Genomic DNA, 23,805 nt, shown 5'->3' on the forward strand with positions numbered 1-23,805 from the left:
GCGTGGGCAGGGGTGGGAGCCAGGGGGTACTCTGCGTCATCTATGGCGTCTATGTCGTCCGCGTCTAGCTCTGTTTCTTCTTGGCAGCTTGCTTGAGCGAGACTGGCGAAATCAGAGGCGTATTGTAGGCGATGGGTGCGGAGAACGTATTCGAACGCTTCGGGGTCGTATTCCACAATGTCCGCAGTGCTTGACATAACATCTGGCATTTGGTCCAAGGCAGCTTCGTCTTGTAGGTTGTCCAGGGCTTGGGATAGCATCACAAGCCGTTCTTGATCGTGGGCTTGGAACCAGTTGTAGCACTCCTGCCTGAAGATTTCTCTGCTTTTTCGACCCCACACCACGCGAAGTCGAGACCAGCTGAGTTTTATCTGTGCTTGCGCCTCAGGAGTGGCTTGTTTGTAGGCACTTCCCTGAAGGAGATCCTGTCGCAAAGATCTGTGTCTCTCGAGCTCCTCAACGTCTGACTGTCAGCGACCAGCTCCCTTGGGATGCTGTGCTAATGTTGGATGTCCGAACAGCCTTGCACGGGAGTGTGACTTTGTCAAAGTGGACGCGGGTGGGCGGCAGAGAGCGGTTGTAATGAGCTGGATAGGGGTGAATGGGAGATGCGACTCACACTCAGCATCATCATGGATCGCCTCTATTCCCTCGGGGGATAGGGAGATTGGGGCTCGGGCCGCGAGTGACAGCATGTTTGGGTGAAGAAGCAAATGTTCCATGGCTATTATGGCGTCTGAATCAGCTGCCTCATGGACATGAGCCGTGATATCGGTGGCTCTGCCACAATCAGCCACTTGCATTTAGCCTGGTGGGGAGGTAGCAGTGTCCGTGGAGGAACGGTGGCGGTGTGAGGCCGGTGGGGACGGAATGGCTCAAGTGACTCACGGGAATTCCCCAATGTAACGCCGTAGCACTTCCTGACATAATGTTTGGCCCAGCCTTTTTGAAATTTGTGCCAGAGGCACACCTGGGAGAGTCAGTGGTGCGACTGCGAGGTGAAGATGTACCCACCAGATGCAAACATGTGTACGGCCATTGACCGGCGTAGGGCGTATGGTGTGATGGCGTAGGGAAAGCCGGCAATCAAGGAGGTGCGTGTCATGACCTTGTAAAGCGAGCCAACGGTCCAAGATGACCGAGCAGATTGGCGTGTACTTTGACATATTGCGAGGTTGCCACGTCCAAATTGCAAGACTCGTGGAGCGGGAAAGTTGCGGGAGTGAAGCAGAAGGTCCAGGGGACAGGGGAGGGTGTCGTCCAAAGTGGCCAGGACTAGGAGCCAATGGACGGGGCAGGACCACAATTCGCTTTCCGCGAGCAAGACATGTTCCTTGTCACGGGAGGCGTCTCTTTTGCCGTGAAGGGTGGTGAGGCGGAGGGCGAGAGTGGGAGGCGAGTCAGGTTCATCTGCTGGTGTGATGCATAGCAAAAAGTCTTGGTACCTCACGCCCAGGGTATCGATAGGCTGTGCGTCGCCGGGCGAGAGGGATCCTGGTCAAAGTGCTGTCAGGCGGAGCACGGATATGACAAACAGACCTTGCCATCTGGCTCGTAAGGAATGTTGCGCTTTGGGAGAGAAGAATGCTTGGGCTAGCTGTTTCATTCCTCCTTGAGATGTAAAGGAGCGGTGTCGCTTCTGGGGCAAGAGAAACTTGTCTTTGACCATATCACCCTGAATATGCCTGAACACCGAAAGCCTGGTGAATCGTGGAAGCTTGTCCTGCTTGTGGAGGTCGAGATAGCGGAAGAGACGCCCGATAATTGTGACGGCAGTGTTGACTAGCGGGAGTTTGTAGTAAGCGGCAGAGGTGTAAGATGCCCACCACTCAAGGAAGGAGGCGAAGGCTCTGGAAGGCATGTGAGGGGTGGAAGGATTGAGAAGTTCGCTTGCGGTGGTGGGTGAGCCAGGAAGTAGGTTGTTGGAGCCGGACTCCACAAGGGTGCCGAGCCATTGGTCAAAGAGCTTCCAAACCTCTTGGTAGCGTCGCAGTGTGGGGACTGCCAAATATGCGGTGGGATCGACAATGATTGAGTTGTCCTGGATAGCTTGGAGCTCTTTGAGAAGTTTGTCCTCGTTGTCGGAAGACATGATGCGGGACTGACGGTGTGGTGGGTGAAGTTGCTTGGAGGGGTTGTGGAACGAGGAATGAGGAAGGCGGGTTGAGGAAGGAGGGAGGAGGGAGGAGGGAGGAGGAATGAGGAGGTGGTCATCGACAGATCCAGTCAGTGAGCAAGTGCCACGTGCGTGCCACGTTTGTTCTCCTGGGTTCCCCTGAGTTTCTCGGTAATATCTACAGAGCACTCGTGGCGCGTGGGGGTACGATCACAATGACACGACTATACAAATTCGGTCTCGTTTATTTGTGCCCCCCCATTTCTGGCCCCCTTTCACGCGACCCTACAAATTCAGACTTGCTGGGCCACTACTGTGGAGAACAGGAGCTGAATTCCGTCGAACTTGCGGTCACGATGTTGGAATGTTCCTAACATTTCTCACTTCTCCTTTCTTCTCACTTTCTTGACTTTTCATCAGCGTTTACATCCATCCGTCCTCATTCTCCCCTTCGATATCTCCTTTCTACCTTCTAACAGTGCATTCCGAGTCTAAAGATGTCCACTCCCAAACCCGAGCCCGGTTTCACAGCAGCTCGTTCGACGTTTAAAACCTCAAACAACCCTCACGCTGCGGCCTGGCCTTTCCCTCAAGATGATGAAGAACCGCTCTCTATCTCACCCATGGCGCCGAATAGCAACGTCTGGGCTGTGAAAATACCTCGGTTCTTATTGGAACGATGGGAGCAAGTCCGAGAGGATGGTATTTGTCTGGGTAGCTTGGTGGTGGATAGCAAGTGAGTCGTTTGGTACCTATCTTACACTCCTTTTGATCTCCCTTCCCCGCCTTCTCTGAGTGATACAGGCGCACTTTCTCGGTCGATATTATTCATCTCAATCCTCAGTGGGAAGCTCTCAGTCGTGAAAGAGTCTTCTCACTGAGACACAGTTATAATCCCCCAAGAGTGACACTCCGTCTGCCCGAAACTGATCCAGCCATTCAAGAGACCAACATCGCACCTATCCCCGATTTGTACGATGTCAACATCCCTGTAGAACGTTCGAGGAATACGTGGGCGTTCAGTGAGACGTTGAGACAATATGGGAGTGGGAGTGGTGGGAATGGTTCGTCAGAAAGTGGTCATGCGGCAGGGAAGAAGAGACGGCATCGAGGTGGGTTTTGGATCGTATTTCTTCTTTCTTTAGGTCTACGGATGAACCTATTCACAGAGTCACCGACCTATCGTGACTGCTCTTCTGATCTTTGTCGTAACCCACGCTTGATCGTCTCTACCATCTTCTCCCGCATAGTTTCTCATCCTCCCGGGGAACATTGCATCTATTGTTCGTTGTGGAATGGAGACTCTTTGAGGAAGACTGATTTTTTGCGACATTGGGTACATCCGGGGTCTCTCGTGCATGAGACTCGTCGTTCCCGACTCATGGCTCACCTCCAGCTTACCCTCGTTTGATAGCTCGCGTCCAGCATGAAGTCACGGTGAACCCTACGAGGAACGAGAAATATCTCAAGATCTTGGCCCAGAGGAGGTTGGAGACTGAGCAGAGTCGACGGTGAGTGAAGTCTCCCTTCTCTGCATGGCTCCACTTCTTCATGTCCATCCTATATCACTCGTCTCTCTCGACGGGAGGAAGGTCAACGTTCTCATCTACTTCGATGATCACACTGTGTGGTCCAGATTCCAAGTTTCATCACCCAAATGAACACCATCTCAATTGTACATTGATCTCCCACCTAACTTTCTCGAGCCTCCCTGGAGAGAATCACACGTATGAATAACTACCCAATTCCTCGTATAGCCCTACTATCTCTGTTCGAGTCGCATATCCCCAGCCTCGTCTACAACCTTCGATCAGACGTAATTCCGCCCCTCATGTTATTTCTGATCATCGTACAGTACCAACGCTGACATCAGCCCCATCGTCCACGTAACGGAAGAAAACGCAACTCAAGCAGAGATGAACCAATTGGCTTCTGGTTATCAAAATCTTGCCAGTGGGTTTGGAAAAGGTTTGGTGGGTGTCATATATCGTCTTACTCCATTCCGCTCCATTCTTCGCATAGCTATCGTCCACTCTTTGTAATTTACCCACCCTTTTTTTGTTCCCATTTTCTCGTGCTCTTCCCTTCTATCGCAGGAATCAACACCTTTAACTCACGATACACAATTTCAATTCAACTATTGGGGGAAAATACCCCCCCTCTCTTTCCTTCTTTTCTCCACGACCTCACTACTACGTTCTCCGTGATACGTAACAGCCCTCGCGTCCACCGACTGGATCAATTCACAGTTCAAGGAGTCGCAGTCCCACTGCAAATGTCATCTTGCCAGATCATACTGGAACCATCATACGCTATCATATGATAGTCTCAAATCAAGTGAAGCACCGATTGACCCCTAGGTAAACCGTCCGGCTCAAAAAGACAAGTACGTCCGCACCACCCATTCAGATCTGACCAACCGTCTGTTCGCATTATTCAAAGACCGTCCTTATTGGGGTATACGAGCTCTACGTGTGACTCTGGAACAACCAGACGCTTTCATACGTGAAGTATTGGAAGAAATAGCGGAAGTGGTGAAAGATGGTCAATATGCAGGTTTGTATACTTTGAAAGATGTTTGGAAAGAGGGTACGGGTAAAGAAGAAATGTTGGATGATGATGATGATGTTGATGATGTTGATGTTGATATGGATGGTATGGAAGATGAAGATTTTGAAGAGGTTGTATAAAAATAATAAGAATAAAATAAAAATATATACATGGTGTATCATGTTGTACTGGTCAATTACATGATATTCGAAGATCAGTCAAATTTATATTATGGGGAGGATACGAAGTTGACTTTGACATCGGCATCGAAAGGCGATGAACGAAGGGATATCAAGCGAATAACATAGTGAAGAATACTCGTACTCGTACTCTATAAGTATATCACTCGAGCAGGACATGCAAGAACCATTTATTCGTCCAACTCCAAAGCCTAATTTATCACTGATCATACGTTGTCCGACATCACCGGGTGAATTCTCTACACATAAACCTCACTCGCTCTTTGGACGAGGGAGGAGACCGAGACCGATTCCAATAGCTATGTCCCCTTCTTTGATCCTCGGCTCTTCACATGCTCCAACCTACTGTTGCATGTATCCACAAATAACATCCGTTCCTCCGTGTACTTTCTCACCACCAAGCTCCATCCCCGCGTGTATTTCCTGGAGAGCAAGAGCCGTTGTTCCATTCTGGTAGGATGACAAAAAAAGATAAATACGGTAATGTTGTAGCTTTTTTCAATTAAAACGAACTACCAAACGCGCTTTTCCAATTCCATCTCGAGCTACGTCGACGGGAACGTCCTCGACCACCCGATCGGCCGTTTCGTCAATCGAGAAACGATCAAGGAAGAGATGACTTACGAGAAGGGATAATGAAATTCTGTCTCTCTGGACGGAACCCTTCTTCTTTATCATCCTTCAACCCGATATCGTTTTGCCTCTTGCTCTGCCAACGATTTGAACTGTCAACTGGATCGTCTCGTAACTTGAAACTAATCTGTGGTCGGCCCTGCTCGAGACCCAGGACCGATTGGCCTTCTGCTACGACCAAACCTGTGCGCACATGACTTTGGGCTTGACTTTGAGCTTGACCCATAAGAACATCAGAATACATGGGACGGTCACGAGATAGGGACAGGGAAACGGGTGGAAGTACGATAGGAGTGAAAGGCTCCGAAGAAACAACAGGTGGGGTTGTTGATTGAGTTGATTCCTCACTCATATCCTGTTCAGTCGACACAGATCGCATAGCTTGAGGACAAGTAGGAGGAGTCACCTGGGAAGCATCTTGATTGAGATCTCCAGACGATGTCAGGACTTCAAGATCGACGAAACGCCGTTTGGAGATAGTCGGTAGTGAGGGATATTTAGGAGCGTTTGGTCGGAATTTCTTGGTGGGTGAATCGACACGAGATGGTCTTTTCTCCGAACTTTTCGAAGGATCAAGGGGAGTGAAGGAGGAACTGCTCTCGGCGGGATGATGGGATGTATGTTCATGCTCAGCTCGGTGGGTCAACGAAGAAGAAGTGACAAAGATACCGACATCCTCCCTACGAGTTTCACTGGTAGATGATGAAGGTGTCACGTTATCGGATGCAGCTGATGTTTCGGTTGTCGAAAGGATGGATGAAACCGATGCGCATTCTGTCACATTGGTCATTTTGACACTGTCGAGGTTCGTTAATAAAGTGGAGAGCGTCGGCGTTATTCTGATGCCTGGTATGAGAGGATGAGAATGTAGTGCTGTTGCCACTGATTTTACGGGTGTAGCCGGTGGTGTGAGATGACCCCCGCTATCACACGACACAATGACTGATGTTTGCTGGCATTCTTCATGTTGTTGACTATTCAAGATTTGCTCATTTCCAGTCGGCACCGATACCTGACGTGACCCACCAAGACTGAGTCGATCAAAAGGAAGTAAGAAATCCGTCGGCCTCACTAACTTTCCCTTCTCCAAACACACCTCGAGCCATTCGTGCGATACAGCCTTCGTCCTACTACCCCGGACCATATCCCCGGATTGTGGAGTATCCCTCGACTGGGTCACCTCACGGGGAGAGATCGGGAACACAGCGTAATCTGCTTGTTCCTCGTCGACCAAATCCCCTCCTCCCCGTTGGACGAGGGCGGTCAACGTACGTCGTTCGAACGTCGTGCCGTGTACTGAAAACTTGCGAGGATCGCCAAATTCATCTACGAACAAGCGCTTGTTTTCCTGCGACGATACCTGTTCAGCCGAAGATGGTGTGGAGGTAGACTGGGGTGAGGCGGGTGTGTCGGGCGTCGAGTCGATAAGTTCTTTGATAGACGGATCTGGTGGACACCGTGTTTGAGATTCACGATCCAACGTCGATGTGGTCGTTTGAAGAAGTAATGAATGGAGGGGAGGTAGAAAGGTCGATCCGTCGGTGGACATGAGTTTCTTAGGTCTGTATGGTAACCTAGGTTTCACTCCAGTGCTGAAAGAAGCCACTCCGCAAGTGAAGGGAAGTTGAGGAGTACAGATTAGTAGAGACGGGTTCGAGTCGGAAGAAAGAGAAGATGTCTTTATCCCGTGATGTAGATCTTCCGTTCTGCACTGAGAATCCAAATTTGTCCCCGGATGAGTCTTCGCGGCATTGGCAGGTGAGACGTTCGTAGAGCAATTCGGAATTGAGACAGTCTTGGAAGGAAGAGGGCGAAGGGGACACACTAGCGGGCTTGCTGACGTTACCCGGTCTTACGATCAGCTAAAATCCTCGACATATTAGCAACAGTAGGAACGAGCTACAGGGGTTGAACAGCACACCGTATCAAATGTCCACCCCAATCTTTCTCCTCACCAAGAAGCACACCAGCAGCAATACAATCCACAATCCAATCAAGATCTAAAACTCTCCTCCCTCTAATCATTTCACTCCTTACTACTATCTCCAGGTCCGCCACTGTCCAGTTACGTCTTATCACCAAAATGTGGGTCACTTTGGGATGATCATGTTGGATTAAGAAACCTCTGTGAGTCTACGTATCAGCATGTGGTGTTGTAGGATAGACTCACTTGTATGAGAGTGTTCACATGTGATTCTTCGTTGACATCACCTACGTATCGCTGGCCCGGGGGAATGTAGAAAATACATTTGTCGAAGATGGACAAGGTCATCGTGATATGGATTGTTACTCTGCTAAGTAGAGAACACTGGGGTATAGATCATGCGAGAAGCTAAGGCTGTTGTATCGGGTATGATTGCCAATATAAATTGAAAAATGACGATGGAAGCAGAGTCTTGAGACGATTGTGAGGTAAGTCGAGAGAAGAGAGGAGCAGTGAAGTGAAGAGCGGAGAAGGGAAAAAAGAAGAGAAGAAAAGGACTGTAGTACGATATCGAATAATCTTCCCATCATGTCCAGAAGAAGCTAGATACCGCGATGGCGTGATAGACCCCGTATACTGTAGCGTGTTTACACTGCTGCGACAAGACACGAGGATGATGATGGTTCCGAGGGAGTATGTACTGAAGAGAAGGTGGGTAAAGAGGGCGTATGTGGAAGGGAATGAGGGCTCACCTAAAGTATCTTTCCTATATCACAACACCATGGTCGATACTAAATCCTCCACCCATTCGAGTAGCCAGTACCGAGGGTTTCCGACCCCCATCCCATCGTTATAGTCTAGTTTGTACCATCAACACCGGTGCCCAGAGTAGGATTTGGCGCCTGAAGCCCTCATGGTACGAAGGGAGTGGATAATTTCTTGCGATCCGGAGAAGACGTATGGGAACCATGTGGTCGTCTGTGAACTTACAGTTCCCCTCGCGTGTGTGTTGATCATATCAGAAATCTACCTGGATCAGTGGTCGGCCCGGTCAAGCTGATGAGATATTCAGTCCAAGATCCAGACCTGATGTTAAGACTTGCAGACATTCGAGTTTGACTATTCATCGGCTGTCAGAGCTCTGTGTAGGTGAGTGTTAGCTGCTAGTTGCTGGCTGCTTGGTGCCCGATACCATGTGACTATGTTTATACCTAGACCCATTGCCCGCTTGACAATGCCGCTGGGTCTCCTCCCCATGTCTTTGCTTGAATGGTTTGGAGGGGACATGGTTGATTAGAACGTAAGAAAGGTCACATTTTGGTCCTACTGACCTAAGTTGTGCTAGGCGCGCGTTTACTCGCAGCGCGGTTCACGAAGCCGGAAATAGGCGCGCATTTCCTTCCCTCTCACCGCCTCCCCTTCGCCCTCCTCGCTCAAACCTTCTTACAACCACCTCATACCCTCTTACCTCTATACAACCCCCCTCTCACTCGTCTAATGATCATTCCACCCGATGACGATAAAGATCCGAACCTCTTCATCACCCCCACAGCCTCCACCTCCTCCCTCCCTCATCCTCCTTCCGACTTGACATCCTCGGATCGAAACACGACTTTTGGTTATCCCTTCGGTTCCGACCTTTCCCTCTTCCCTTCTCGACTGAGCAGTCATGATGAACATTTACCTCCTTACGACCCACATCGATCAGATCCTCCCATACGACAGACATCCAGAAGGTCTATCACTCAACCTACCATTTCAGACCCTCTCAATCCACATATCAGAGATGAGACCACTCGAATGTCTTCCAGTCGATCTCTCCCTTTACCAACTCAATCCACTATACGAATCCATACCTCATCTTCTACTCAATTAATATCAGAAAAGAAAAAGAAACGAAGGTTTATGACCTTTTTGAAAAGATACAAATGGTGGATCATCGCAGTTGTCACATTGGTCGTTGTTGGTCTAGCTCTACTCTTAGGGCTTTTGGTGGGATTAAAAGTTGGTTCAGGTAGACATCAAAGACCTCCACCAGTGGCTTTCTCACCTTATAGAGATAATAGCAGAAAGGCAGATACTCAATGGTCAACGGATGGATCGTCAAACTTAACATGGGTTGATGATAGGGTAGGTAAAAAATATATTCTTCCTTTTTACTCGTGACTGACAATCAGGACGGCCCTTCACTCACCGATGGTCACTTTACAACTTGTCACACTCTTCTTCCTCTCAACACTTCCGATCCTCTTCTTACACTGTCAAGACCATATCCCAACTCAAAAGTACTAAGCACCACCTTCTACTTCCCACTCAACCAAACCAACTTGCCGTATGACTTTTTCGTCCTGTCTCGTGGTTTAGCGTCATGGGGAACGGTAGAGTTTGTAGGATCGGATGCCCCTGTGGCAGTGGTTCAAGGTGGGAACGAAAGTACCATCAGAGTGGATGTCGTGATGCGTTATCCTGGACCTCAAGAGGCCAATTCTATCGTCAGGGTCTGCGAGATGGCAGTAGATGGAGGAGGTAAGGGTGTGGGTGTATACGTGAGTTTTCCTTTCCCCCTCTCCATACCCAATTGAACCTCTCCCCTTCCTCTTTTCCCACAAACTCGCCCTTTGTATATACCCGCCTGGATCAATCCGTCTACACAACTCTGTCCCACCATTATGCTAACACCCAGTCCCCCATCCTTTCCGACGGTAAAATCTCCACCGCCTACATGCTTGATCCTACTCAGCTACCCACATTCGAAATAATCATCCGCTTACCCCCTTCTGCTCTTTCTTCCTCACCCTCTCCAATCTCAATACCGTCTTTCATGGTGGATGTCGACCACATGTCCATCCGAATGGGTAATCTATTCACATCGGCTCAGTTCGGTGTGTGGAATGTGACGACTCGAAGGGGTGGTGTGTACGTGAATGGTTTATCCGCCAGAAGCGCATATCTTTACGCCGCTGAGAATTGCGTGCATGGGAGTTGGAATGTCAGTGAGACGCTGGCCATCAACGTTACCGAGTGAGTGAACTCCATATTTGCTACGTGCACTTCACGATCTTGTCTCTCTCCGTTTCTGTCCATGGTCTCTCTCTCTTCCCGAGTACCTTCCCCTGGTCCGTATGCCTTTCGACTTCCTTGGTGGAGACGCTTTTGTCGCTGTCTACCTCTTTCTTGAAGCCCATGTCCATCTTGCGTCCGCTTGATAATACTTGAGGAATACTTGAGAACTGAACTGACTCATCAGCGGATCCATCACGGCCGATGTCTACCTCACCACACCTCCATCCACCGCCACTTTCAACGTGTCTCCTTTTCTCGATACTGAAGATCCCACCGACACATCTTCCACATCGTCCTCTTCCCTAACTTCTTCTTCCTCATCTTCCTCCTCTGACCCGGCCCTATCTTCACAATCCAACTCCACTTCAGATCGTCGACAACTCAAACCCAACTCTCCCCGTGACCAGTCCAAAATTATACACAACCCATCGAGAAGAGGTTCCTTCATTCCCATCCGCCGTTCACCTCCATACATATACAACACCACATTCGTCACTGACGCCGGATCGTTGACCATTTCTTATCTCTCTCAACCTCCACAGACGGGTCTTTCCGCTTTAGCCGCCACTGGCGCAGGAGATGTCTCGCTCTCTCTCTCTCCTAATTACGTCGGTCCTTGGGTGGTGAAGAATGCTTGGGGGGATGTTAGATTACCTCTTCCGATAAAAGGGATATATGACGATGCTTTAGGGTTGGATAGAGTGAGAAAGGTTTTGTATGGACCTGTGGAGGTACAAAAGGGGAGTTTGTTTGATGAAGTTGGCTTTGGGGATTCTTTGGGGTCGACGGGTGAGTCATGAAGTGTTGATTCCGATGACACTTTTCACACAACCGTTACTTTTGTCCCTTCCAACATCTCTCATGTTGTTACTTGACCCTGTATCCATCTCGCCCATCTCCCCCTGCTCTCTGGACGGTATCTCTTCGCTTTCCCATGCGCTCAGGCCATTTTATCTCTTGATACTCCCCGTGACCCACCTGTTTTTCTACTACCGAGTACCACCGTGTATCACTGGTCTCTCGGCAAACTATCGTCCCTGGGCTAACCCCCAGGCTCTACCTCATTCCCCGGTTCCACACTCCTCTCCGGTGTATCGTTCTGGGGTATAGGTAACGAAACCATACCCAGTATATTATCCGGTGCTGGGAGAGGTAGTCAAGTTGCCGTCCTGGGTCAATGGGGTGATGTGAGAATCAGTTTCGATGGGACGTGACGGGGTGTATCTCTTTCCTGCCCCTATCGTGAATTGTCTGTCTTTTCGCTTGCCTTTCGACAATTTTCTACTTATTGCACCCATTTCATCGTCGACAAAACTTTGGCGGGGCTGAGGAGATTGTCGTGGGCAGTAGGTGAGACATGTTTTGTGGTGGAGTGATTAAATTGAGATAGGCCCTGAAGGTGAGTAAAGACGAGTGGAGATAGAATAGTCGTCTTGGATGTAAGTGAGTAGAAAGGTGAGAAGTCATGAAGATGGTGATATTTCACAACAACTTTTGATGGCTGGATGTGACAAATTTGATCTCTTTTGGTTTCTTGCTCGACCAAGCAAATATGTAGTATAGTGTAATGTAGTGAAGGATTATATATCATCTTTTGGAACTTTAAGACTAGTGTTCCAACCCGTGAAATTCACGGGAGCAACTGCCAATGGTTAAGATGAATTAGTGTATGCCCCAGTTCCCTAGTTGAACCATGCAGTCAAATTTCTAAGTTCATGCATAGCATATGCCCCAGTTCCCCACCACCCAGACACTACAATTAAATTCCCTCCGCCCCAGTTCCCAACATGTGGGAGGCTACTTACACTATATACACTACACACTATAAGTCTAATCTAAACTGCAAACCTATACACATTACATATTAAGCAGCCCTGGCTGCCAAGAGCACATCCTTATACACAATATTCTTTGTCTCACCTCTTCTCCCCTCCTCTGAATCCTCCAGCAAAACCTTGAGACCATTCTTGAAGCGCGCGCGAGAGAGACCAACATACAGCTGACCATGGGTAAATACCGGTTTTGAGAGACATAAGCCGACTGTTGCGAGAGATTGCCCTTGTGCCTTGTTAATTGTGAGAGCAAGACCGACTCGTATGGGAAATTGACTACGACGCAAGGTGAAAGGTAGGTTAGAGGATTTTGCTGTGTCGAGTTTGATACGCGGGATGAAACACTTATTCGAATGGAAGTCGCCCCCAAGAATGCACCCCTCGATAACATTTGGTAGAAGACGTGTCACATAGATCCGAGTACCGTTGCAAAGACCTGCAGCTGGATCCAAGTTACGAAGTAGAAGAACTGTTCCCCCAACTTTTACAATTGTCTTGTGAAGAGGGAATCCGCCAATTGTGATTGAGTTGAGATATTCAATTGGCCAGAGTTGCTGATTCAAGGGTCGAGCACGCGGGTTCAAAGCACCATCATTCTCAACGATCCAATCTGCACTGAGGTATGTCCGAGATTCCCCACTAAGCTCGCCAAGGAGGGTCTTGTTCAACTCATCGACTTCAGCGTTGGTTGGAGCAAGAACTGCACGGTCTGCAAAGTACTGAAGAGCAGCTTCTGTTGTCGGAAAGCTCTGAGCCAGGTTGGGATAGACATGCTGCAGCAATTCGTTTGTCGACTCCACCCGCAAATCCGGAGGTATTCTCAAAGCGTCCGACTGTTCCCCATCTACTAAACCATCCCCTACCCTGAGAAGCCACTCCGCAAACCCACTTGCTTCCTCCCTCTCAATGTCAGACATCTCTGCACTCTGGAGCCGCATGTTGATAGTAAGTTTGAGCCGTTTTACCTTCTGCCACAGACGTGAGCTGGTCAAACATGCGCTTTTGATCTGCGCTTGACTCCCTTTTGGCACCACCGGCAAACACTGTCGAAAGTCTCCTGCAAATACCACTACTGCCCCTCCAAAAGGCTCTTCAGATCCCCGCACATCCCTCAGCATGCGTTCTACTGCCTCTGCACAGTGTCGATGCTGCATAGGCGCCTCATCCCATATGATCAGCCTGGTACGCAAGAACAGCTTTGCGAGTTCACTCTGTTTTGAGATGCTGCACTGGGAGTCGCCATGAATGTCGATTGGAATTTTGAACCGGGAATGGGCTGTGTGTCAACTCTGCACTCAATGAACTAAACATGGCTCACCTGTACGGCCACCCTTTAGAAGGATTGCACATATACCTGAAGATCCAACCATCAAGACAATGTCACCTTCCGCTCGCAAAACCGCTGCTACTGTGTTCTCCACAAATGTCTTGCCACAACCACCTGGACCATCAAGGAAAAAGCACGCGGATGTCCGAGCCCTGGCTGCCTGAACTATGTCGTTGATAACTGTCTGCTGTTCCGGATTGGCAATGGCCATGTTGACAGTGCTGGTTTGTTGCAATTCACCCCTGTTGTAAGCCAGTTCTTCATTGATAATGCGACTATCATTGTCTTCCGGAAACACAACTGTTGGTTCAGGAAGATAACACCCAGCCAGACTCTTCCCCCTCTCTTCAAGCAGACCCCCCAGGAGATGTAACGCGTAGGAGAGCCGCTCCTCCACACTTGGGTTCTCCATCCATCCCTTCTGCCGGAGCAGGTGAACACAATCATCACTCAACGCCATTGAGTGTGTCTCCCACAGGTCCGCCGGGCTGGAGGGTTGATTTTCCACCAAAATGATCACAAATAGTCGACGTAGCTGAGATCCTGAGGCATATGTCGCAGCTTGGGTAAGGCATTCATCCAGATCACGATCGTCATCAAGTAGGCCAAGGGCAACACAGGCGGCTCGAAAGGTCGGATGCAGTGTATGATCAACAGTACGGAGACTTTCAAAAGATGTCGGGCAGGGAACATGATAGAGCAGAAGTCGCAGATAATAGAGCTCCCCAGATTGAGGACCCGCAAAGTACACTCTCCCAATAGCTGTTCCACGTTTCCGAGGCTTCCAAGCACGTTCCGTAGTGTGCCAACAAAGTAATTCTGGTATGTCGGCATATATCTTGTCACGGAGCAACTCTGAATAGGTCTCGCAAGCTTTGAAGTATCCCAGTAATCGACTGTTCCGCTGAAGTTCCTGTGGCAGATTTGCACGTTCCTCTTCAGGCACAAATTGCACTTGATCTTCATCTGGTAGATGGAGCTGAAGTCGTTCCACAGGAGGAAAATGGCCATGCATGGGATTACCGCTAAGGCGCCAAACAGCTGATGGCATATTAGCTAAGCAGTAAAATTGAACTATGACTCACCCTCAGAGGCAGAAACCCAGCGTGCATCAATGTAGCGGTTGATCTCATCAAGATCCACTTGATTGGGAACCACCGCCACATTTGCTCGATCATGTCCCTTGTAAACATATTTGAACATATACTTCACTGCACTGATTGAAGTGCAAACCTCTACATTGATGTGTGCATTAAATCGAGCCGATAAATAGGGATTGTAGGGAACCACGTGTTGATTGGTGTATGTTATGCGGTTCTTTGTCCATGACCGCCCATTATCTCGTCTTCGGTAAATAGGGTAACCATCCTGTTCCATTGTTGTCTCCGGTTGAAAAGCCCAGGGGAACTTCTTTGAACATCGGCCATCACGACGCATCTGGGCTTGGCATCGATCACTACAGGTATGCAGCATACATGACGTAACAACCTTGAAAAGCACAGGCTGAGTCTCCTCACAGGGGAGTTCAGCACATACAATCTTGTCAACATCGGCGGGTGTGCGAGGCTTATCATCTGGTGCCAGGCACATGAGCAGATGACAATGCGGAAGCCCCCGTTTTTGAAATTCGATCACCCAGATCCTTGCAACCACCTTCAGATCAGTAAACTCTCAGCAGGAAATGATCAATGGAGCTCACCTTTCCCAATACTCCCAATTTGAAAAACTCGTTCAGCATAGCGTCAAGCTTGAGTGCAAACACTCTTGAGACCAAATCGGGGCGATCTTGGGCTGTCTGTCCTGGTTCCAACTCCTGAGTGATCTCCGGCCAAGTGGGATTGCAGGTGATTGTTACAAATAGGTCAGGCTTTGTCACGTGTGAGACAATAGCCATGGCGTCCTGGTACAGGGCGTGCATCTGACGTGGGGACCCGGCAAAGGTTGAGGGGAGCACCACTTTTTTTCCTACATCAACCAAAGGAATCCCAGCATCAACTGCGTCCACCAATCCCTTGTAAGATTCAGCTCGGAGAGTGGTTTGATTCTCTCGGATCCATCGCAGACGGTTTGATTCGGTCTGGGCCCACTGATCAACCAATAATTCCTGAAAGAGTCGTCCACAGTAGAGGGCAGTATTGAAATTGTTGTTGCGTTTGAACAGGTAATAAGTCGCATACTGTGCTTGAGTAACTCGCTTTGATCCAGCACGCCCAGTCCTCCGAATGTCTTCTGCCAAACCCCCATCCCCTGCATTGCCATCAGTGATCTCATCATCCCCCCTAAACTCCTCATTCTCAACCAATGGTTGTCCTGCTAACGGAATTTTTGGATGCCAGCCGGGCTCGCCGTGTGGGTAGATGAGCGTGAAGTGCAGGGGAAGGTATGCTGAGTGAAGTTCACTAATGTTGCGAACCCCACCACCTCGCAGATAAACTTGAATGTGACGACCCGGGGATGGTTCATTCTCATCGGCAACATATACACATGCAACTTCATCTGACGTAGGTCGGTTGTATCGGCGAGGGTCGTTTTGCACAGGATTTAGAACCGTAAGATACAGAATCGGTGTGTCCTCTTCAGATTCCCTGTCTCGGTCCCGGAAAGTCTTGAAAGCAGCATAGTAGGGGTTCACCCTCTCTATCATTTGAGCCAGGCGGGTCAGAACACCCTCTTCACCTCTCCCTCGGATGTGGATGTTTCGCTGAGCAGCCTGTTCTGCTTCGGACAGACCCGCCAGGAAGACTTGAGCAAATCGGGGCTGTTTGCCGGCTTCAGGAAGTAATGACCCGATTTGGTGGTACGCTCGTCCACCAATACGAAAGGTGTAAATCCCTTGAGGTCCCCAAACTTGCATGTCTTGCTTATCAACACCCATTGAGGTGAAAGCAAGAGAATTATTGTAATTTCGGAGCTGCTCACGTCGGAGCTTTCCTTCTGGTCATAATCAGCGCTGAATTCATTGAGGTAAAGCCAGCCTACGATGTGTCTGATCTGTTAAAAGATCACGTAATTCGAGTGGGGGGTCCAACGGAAGTGGGAGTTGTACAGCCCCATTCAAGCAACAGGAGGAGAAAAGGGGATTGGCCAAGGTTGAGCGTTCCCCTCCAGCTGCGAGGTTGAGAGCACGTTCCTGAAGCCAGTGTAATGCACCACACTTAGGACAGGGAACTTCACAGCGGCCAAATTGATGTACTGGTGTTCCATCATTGTAGTCTTGTCGAGCAAGGCAGTGTGAATTGACCCCTTCGCGCTCCCGCCTGGACCGTTGTCCAAGTTCCCTTCTGGTTGGACCTGAGATGTTTGGATCTGCGGGTTCTGGTAGATCCCTTGTGCCCCTTTCCCGCTCGCGCCGAGCACGTTGAGCTAATTGTCGTCTTGTCAGCCCCTGCAGGGTGACAGTGGTTTCGGGATTTGAGGTCATTTCTCATGTAAGTGTAGAGTCTTTGGCACAATAAATGATAACTCACGGGCAGAGAATAAAAGTATAGAAGTGCACGATGTGAACAGGGGAGCGAGTTACCTTGGAGAGCCCCGGGAGAGCCAGCGTGAAATGCGGGTGTAAAAGTGCACGGTGTGAACGGGGATGCGAGTCGCCTCGGAGAGCCCCGGGAGAGCCAGCGTGAAATGCGGGTGTAAAAGTGCACGGTGTGAACGGGGATGCGAGTCGCCTCGGAGAGCCCCGTGAATGGTTGCGATAACGGTGTAAAAGTGCACAGTGTGAACGGGGATGCGAGTCGCCTCGGAGAGTCCCGTGAATGGTCGAGAAACAATAATGTGTAAAGGTGCACGTGGACCGGGGACGTCCGAATTCTTCTCCCCTATAGGTGGCAGAGAAGTCAGTGGAGCAGGTTACATGTGACGGAACCCCCTGAGCGCGAAAAAACGCGAGAAAACGAAAAAAAAGTCGAATTTGGCTGGCCGGACCCCCTATTTAGGGGATTTTGAGCAACCGAAAACTCGGTTCAAATCTGCTTTCCCCCTCACCGTTCCCCTCACCGTTCCCCTCACCGTTCCCCCCACCGTTCCCCCCACCGTTCCCCCCGGCGATCCCCCTGCTCGCGATCCCCCTGCTCGCGATCCCCCTGCTCGCGACTCCCCCCTGCTCGCGACTCCCCCTGTTCGCGCGCACGCGACTCCCACGTGGTTTGTCTCGCAAGTTGTCTCGACATCTTCTTTTATTATAGTAGATTTAAAGCATTTTCAAGTACCCTCGTAACCTTACATGTTACATGTATGTATTTTCAAACCGTCCTTTCGATCTAATCTCATCTTATTTCTTATGAAGCAATTCCATTCCTTTGACATGTTCATCAGTCTTGATGCCAACGAATCTAACCATGAGTATTGGGTGTGAGTGGGGGTGTCATGATCTGTAAACCTGAGTGGGAGTGGGAGTGGGAGTGTCATAATAGAATACCCAACAGGGGGAATCATGAACTCGTCCAAAGGTCCTAAGATTCAATGTAAACTTAATAATGAGGTTTTAAAGTCAGGGTACAAGTATTGGTATTTGGTACTGATCGTGGTATCACGTTGGATGTCAGTATGTCGTATCAGTCAGAAAGAGGGGAGAAGAAAAGATGGAATGGTAGTTGACAATATGTCATGTTTGTCATATTTGTCACAAAGAGAAGAAAAGATGAAAAATAATTACTTGTATTCTAGATGAATGAGAGGAAAAGTGAATAGAAGTCGAATACTGTAGAAGTTTTGAACAAATTGTCAGAGGAAAAGAGTGACAACGTTTTTCCCATTATTGTCTCATTGAAATGTTCCGACCAACGAGTAACGAGTAACGAACGACGAACGACGAATAAGGAACGACAAACGATGAATGAGAAAACGCGCAACGAACAACCAACAATATTGTAACAACATGTTAATTCAATTTCTTGGTCATTTGTCATGAAATACAAGAGAAATTTGTAAAAGTCTTGGAATGAAAATATCAAACAATACATGAGGACTTTTTGTCTCGAGAATGGATGAAAACATGTGTTCATGGTATATGGACATGTAAACAATAAAGCGTCATTTCGTGATCCTGGATTAAAAGTTGAATACTTTATAAACGATAAACCACAGTTGGTGGTATAGACGACGAATTAGAGTAAATCAAAGTGACGAAACCAAATCCTTACGGTCTAGGCGAGGAAAGATGGATGGTACCTTTTGGTACTATAAACTTCGGTGGTCGGATGATGGGGATTTGTTTCGTAGGTGTTGATTGGTCTGGTTCATCAGCGACAAGGGAGTTTTGATGAGTTTGTCCGGGTGTGTTTGTCAGAGTGTGGGATGTATGAGATGAAGATTCTCAAATAATCATTTCTGGAATGAAGAATCCTTGTCCGATACATATACGAGACGAAGATCTATGTGTGATGAACGAATATGAAATGGAGTGGTTGCTGTCTGACCCAATTACTAGTTCTGGCCAGTTTGACACTGACCCGATAGGACGAAGGTATCTATCAACTGGGAAGTATGTCGTATGAAGTTGAATAGTGGCTAGTCGATGTGGGGCACGTGCAGGTAGTGTGGAGATTGGACTTGGGTGGATAGATACTGCGCGGAGCGCGGTGTTCTGGGAGGCCATATAAGAAGACATTTAGGGAAAAGGGCGAGAGAGATCATGTGTATTGGGCAGTAGTAGAGGGAAGAGTATCAGATAAATTAGGACACATCAAAAGGGCTGAAGCTTTGATGAGGTGGGATAGCAAAGAATTAATTCAGAAGGTAGGAAGACTCACCAGGTGTAATGAAAGTCGACGAACTACCCCTCTTCATCGGCACAGACTTACTCCCTCTTCCACCTTGCTCACCATTACTTCCACCTATTCCGTTCACCCCGACAGGAGAACTTCTGCTCGATCCTTGTATCCCATTCGGCATCCCATTCCCAGGTACGTTCATCGTACTCACCCCCATGGTCATGTTGGTGTTCATCCCTTGTGGGACATTACCCAAGATCACACTTGGATCACCTCCATTGATTCCTTCCCCTACACCAGCCCCGACTACACCTTCACCATCAATCCTTTCCAACCCCAACACTGTGAAATTCTCCCTTAACAACGCCGTCCCTGGCCAAATCTGACTGATGAGCTTTACGAAGTGTACTCCTGATATCGCCTGAGGGATGGGGGGAGTGACTTGAGGGTTGGGGTTGGACTGTTGTTGTGGTTGTTGCGATTGAGTTTCATATAGGAGGAAAGAGAGATAATGATTGTAGATAGATAATTGTGGTAAATGTGCACCGACTGAGAAACGGTAGTTGAGTTTCAACCTGTAGTCAACGCACACTCAGCTCTCGCTTTGACCCCGAAAAGAAGACATCTGCTGAATGATCGTAGGCAGACTTTTGTCTTAATCGGACGGTAGGGAGTGAGAGGGATGGAGGGATGAGTCTCTTGGTCGAAAGGTGAGAGGGCGAATCCAATAACGAAAGATAGATGATCCACTCACCATGACATGGATCTCAGAGGTTCCATCATCTGACGCAAAACCTGAGCTACATGAGGGACGTCAAGTGGACGGTCTGAAGTATCATTCGACCCTATCGGAGGCTGATAATTCAAATGAGGTCTCAAAGCCGGGGGGATCATATTCATTTGGTTCATGGTCAACGTAGGTGGTAGTTCAGGGGGAAGGATATGAGGTGGAGGCATTCTTAATCCAGTTGGAGGTTGAACAGTGTTTAATTGTGAATTATTAGAAATGCTTGATCCTGATGAACCTGCTTGAATAGGGAATATTTCTCTACCAGCATTAGCGGCTATCACCTTGAGACGTGCGTTATGGATGTTTGTTCGCTATTGATCAGTCCATCTCAGGTTTATAAAACGATCGATTTCACTCACCATGGCTTTCCTCATTTTCATCCAATATCTCAACTCTCTATTGGGATCTTGACACATGGTACAGAGACCAGAGGTTGGCTGAAGATTCAGTCAGGCGAGTGTACACGAAGATGAAACTCACGGTAGGAGGGACGACTTCTCTGAACCTGACCCATGGAGCGGGTAGTTTACAATTTGGACATGATTTGTGTTGCGTGTCTGCAGGCCAGTATTTGGCAGGTGGGTTGGGAGGAGGATGTACTCTTTGTTTCGTACGTGACATGGTGGGTTATTGGGCAGACAAGTAGACAGGCAAGCAGGCAGAGGAGGTATAAGGGGCAATAGTATTCGTACAGTAGATGGAGAGTGGTTGTGAGTAAGTTAGTGGTGGTGAGAGAAACCTGACGACGAGGTGGGGTGGGATGGAAGGGTCACGTGGTTTACCCCATGGGGCAGTCGGGGTTATGACATATCGCCGAGTAAGAGATGACAGTGTGGCACTTCCCCCCCCCTCGTGTCCGCCCCTCTCAACCATACATTGCATACACTCTTCACTCTTCTCATACATACATCATACAACACACAACACTATCAAGATGGATTATATAGAGAGTGAGTAGTATACACTGAGAGCCACCAACAACCACTCACCCTCAGAACTGGCGAAAGAAGCTTCTCAGCTCACAATGTACGACCTCAAGACGTACTACACTCAAGCCAAGAACGCAGTGTTGAACGTGAGTGAGATGGAGGCAAAGGTGAGGGAAGCCACAAACGATGATCCATGGTGAGTGGTCATCTCTCTCGTATCTCTCTCACTCTCCCTCTCACCCACTTGTATCTATACCCCCGCCTGCAGCTGTCACCCGCCTCGTTGACGAACCCGACGACAAGAGCTGATCAAAAAGGGGCGCTTCTTCCACTTTGATGCAACAAATAGCCGATGGGTAGGTCGTTCTCTTCCGCACTCGTCTCACAGCTGATATTTAGAACACACAACTTGTCAGATTCTTCTATCTCCATCACATAGGAACTCACCTCGCAGCTCCCAGTTCAACGAAATCATGCCTACCATTTACTCCAGGTTCATGGAGTGAGTCATTTGTCCTTACTTTCCATCAATTTCCTCCCTCGGTATGTCACATTACACAAGCTCACAAAACAGGAAAGAAGCTCGTGAATGGCGTCAAATCTACAAGGTCAGTTCCTGACAAGCTCAAATCACGCCCATCACAAGCCGGGCTGAACTCAGGCCATGACCCTTTTGGAATTTCTGGTCAAGAACGGATCGGAAAGAGTTGTAGACGATTCCAGAGCGCATATCTCCACTATCAAAATGTTGAGGAATTTCCATTACATTGATGAGAAGGGTAAAGATCAAGGGATCAATGGTTAGTTGCAGTCCTCATTCCTGATCCATCTTCCCATCATACCTATCCTGCTCTCTTTGCAGTCACCCACGTCGAATTCATGACGCAATCTGACGCCCAGTCCGTAATCGAGCTCAAGAACTGGCTGCGCTTCTAGCAGACGTCGACCGGATAAGACAAGAGAGACGGAAAGCCAAAGCCAACAAGACGAAGTATCAAGGGACAGGAAACGACGGTGGGATGAGTTTTGTGACTTCCACCGGGAATAGATATGGTGGGTTCGGGAGCGATGTGCTTGGTGGGGGAGGGAGTAGTTCGGTCGGAAGAGGGTATGACGGTGGTGAGTTCAAGATTCCCCGTTTTGTCCCCTCGTTAGCTACATCGGCCCTTTGTTTCCCATACACTTGATGATCTTGCTTTTGCTGCTTCTGGCGTTGAGCTTTCTTCTCACCCTCCCACTTTATCACCAACCCCTGCACGTACATCAGTGCATCCGCGCAAGTATCGAGACCAATCGTACTGATCCCAGACCACCGCCCGTCACGCAATTCGGCACGCCGACAGTCGTATGACGAATACGAAGGCGCCGACGATTTCGCCGATGAACCCCGGGAACGTCCCCATCGTGCCGCCTCGCAAGAAACCCGAAGAGGAGGTGGTAGCGTCCGAGCTGAAACCAAACCTACACCCCCTCCCAAGAAAGAAGAGAAGAAGCCGGAGAAGGAAGTGAATCTGTTTGATTTCGCTGATGATGACCCTGCTCCAGGGCTGAAACCCTCTGCGTCAATGGATGGTGAGTGGGAAGATGTTTTCTCGGTCAAAACTATGTCATCCGTGCATCTCCTCTTTGGAATGGTTGGATATACTCCTTTATTTGAGTGCCAAGTGCCTCTGCGTGAGCGGTTTGAGATCACGGTGGAAGCTCACTCCTAGACGATTTTGACGATTTCCAACAGGCCCCTGTTACTCAATCCGTAAACCAACCCGTCAACACCAACCTATTCGACCTGCTCGACTCCACCCCTGCCCCCTCAATCCCCACTCCATCCGTATCTCTCGCTTTTAAATCACCCATGGGCCAAGCAAACGTACTTCCCACTCCTCTCCCCACCCCTTTGAGCGGCGTGAATTCCAATACTTCTTTAAACCCTCTCAAGCCGAATACCGCCGTGTCCCTCAACTCCGGCTTCTCCAAGTCTCCTTCTGGTCCTCTCAATCCTGGTACTTCAATGGGAGCGGGCATGGGAATGAAAATGTCTTCCGGTCAAGGTATGGGAATGACCAAACCTGGTAACCCACCTAAACCCACTCAGACAAAAGACACGTTCGACGATCTGTTTGCCGCTTCGTTATCTTCCATCTCCACCCCCGTGTCGGGAGGGGGTAAAGGTGTTGGGATGACAATGGGAGGTGGGGCTGGGACGGGTGGTAAAACGATAAGAGAGATGGAGAAACAGAAAGCTGCTGATACGCTTTGGGGAGGAAACGTGGGGTCGACGAATGGTGGATCAATGGGGGATTTGTTATTGTGACCTGTGTCCCTTTACGAGTTGCGCGATTTACGAAAAGTGGTAAACTGGTGTATGAGATGGTGTAGAATTGAGATGGTAGGTTCATCGTTCAGTGCAGGGGGTTTATGTGAGAGGTGCGGACATGAAGTGGGGGTTATGACATTTTGACCAGAGATGAACTTGAATCGGTCCATGCGTCATGGATAGGCTCCAGTCGATCGGACAGAACATTATGAATAGAAGAGATGAGAAGGGGTGATAGACGTTAGACACGTCAAGATGAAAATGATATATATGCATACATATTTCCTCTTTTCCCCTTTCCCTCATTTTTGTCGTTTATTCGCTTGTACCCTCTTACATTCAGGTGGGAAGCATGACCCTGAATTAATCAGATAAGACCACTTTTGAAAGTCGAAGACTTGTAGAGTCAATAGTCA

At 48.9% G+C, this 23,805-nt stretch overlaps 6 protein-coding genes across 6 annotated transcripts; 3 read left to right on the plus strand and 3 right to left on the minus strand.

The window, feature by feature from the left end:
- Positions 1-30: 30 nt before the first annotated feature.
- TREMEDRAFT_65714 (uncharacterized protein) lies at positions 31-2,092 on the minus strand (the record flags this gene model as incomplete). Its single annotated transcript, XM_007007831.1, has 5 exons — positions 31-463; positions 620-780; positions 889-970; positions 1,015-1,494; positions 1,540-2,092. Coding segments are annotated over 5 exons (1,709 nt in total), but the record flags the coding sequence as incomplete, so codon positions are not given.
- Positions 2,093-2,572: 480 nt separating this feature from the next.
- On the plus strand, positions 2,573-4,859 carry TREMEDRAFT_45844 (uncharacterized protein). The gene is made up of 5 exons (XM_007007825.1): positions 2,573-2,852; positions 3,005-3,228; positions 3,513-3,627; positions 3,990-4,089; positions 4,477-4,859. The coding sequence occupies exons 1-5, from the start codon at positions 2,614-2,616 to the stop codon at positions 4,804-4,806; spliced, it is 1,008 nt and encodes a 335-aa protein (XP_007007887.1). The 5' UTR covers positions 2,573-2,613; the 3' UTR covers positions 4,807-4,859.
- A 259-nt stretch (positions 4,860-5,118) lies between these two features.
- TREMEDRAFT_65716 (uncharacterized protein) lies at positions 5,119-7,771 on the minus strand (the record flags this gene model as incomplete). The annotated part of the gene is made up of 5 exons (XM_007007832.1): positions 5,119-5,192; positions 5,491-7,197; positions 7,325-7,350; positions 7,421-7,632; positions 7,670-7,771. 5 exons carry the CDS (start codon positions 7,769-7,771, stop codon positions 5,119-5,121), a joined length of 2,121 nt encoding a protein of 706 aa, XP_007007894.1.
- Positions 7,772-8,336: 565 nt separating this feature from the next.
- Positions 8,337-12,011, plus strand: TREMEDRAFT_74816 (uncharacterized protein; the record flags this gene model as incomplete). Its single annotated transcript, XM_007007910.1, has 7 exons — positions 8,337-8,425; positions 8,463-8,572; positions 8,760-9,553; positions 9,601-9,969; positions 10,107-10,444; positions 10,671-11,275; positions 11,540-12,011. 7 exons carry the CDS (start codon positions 8,337-8,339, stop codon positions 11,698-11,700), a joined length of 2,466 nt encoding a protein of 821 aa, XP_007007972.1. The 3' UTR covers positions 11,701-12,011.
- Positions 12,012-18,782: 6,771 nt separating this feature from the next.
- On the minus strand, positions 18,783-20,767 carry TREMEDRAFT_65719 (uncharacterized protein; the record flags this gene model as incomplete). Its single annotated transcript, XM_007007833.1, has 5 exons — positions 18,783-18,877; positions 19,396-19,931; positions 20,111-20,457; positions 20,506-20,583; positions 20,627-20,767. 5 exons carry the CDS (start codon positions 20,765-20,767, stop codon positions 18,783-18,785), a joined length of 1,197 nt encoding a protein of 398 aa, XP_007007895.1.
- Positions 20,768-21,080: 313 nt separating this feature from the next.
- Positions 21,081-23,386, plus strand: TREMEDRAFT_70257 (uncharacterized protein; the record flags this gene model as incomplete). The annotated part of the gene is made up of 10 exons (XM_007007911.1): positions 21,081-21,096; positions 21,142-21,271; positions 21,393-21,431; positions 21,475-21,486; positions 21,530-21,577; positions 21,650-21,683; positions 21,737-21,875; positions 21,976-22,194; positions 22,384-22,647; positions 22,788-23,386. 10 exons carry the CDS (start codon positions 21,081-21,083, stop codon positions 23,384-23,386), a joined length of 1,500 nt encoding a protein of 499 aa, XP_007007973.1.
- Positions 23,387-23,805: the final 419 nt, after the last annotated feature.

The sequence above is a fragment of the Tremella mesenterica genome (assembly GCF_000271645.1).
Source record: "Tremella mesenterica DSM 1558 unplaced genomic scaffold TREMEscaffold_16, whole genome shotgun sequence".
Lineage (NCBI taxonomy): Eukaryota > Fungi > Basidiomycota > Tremellomycetes > Tremellales > Tremellaceae > Tremella > Tremella mesenterica.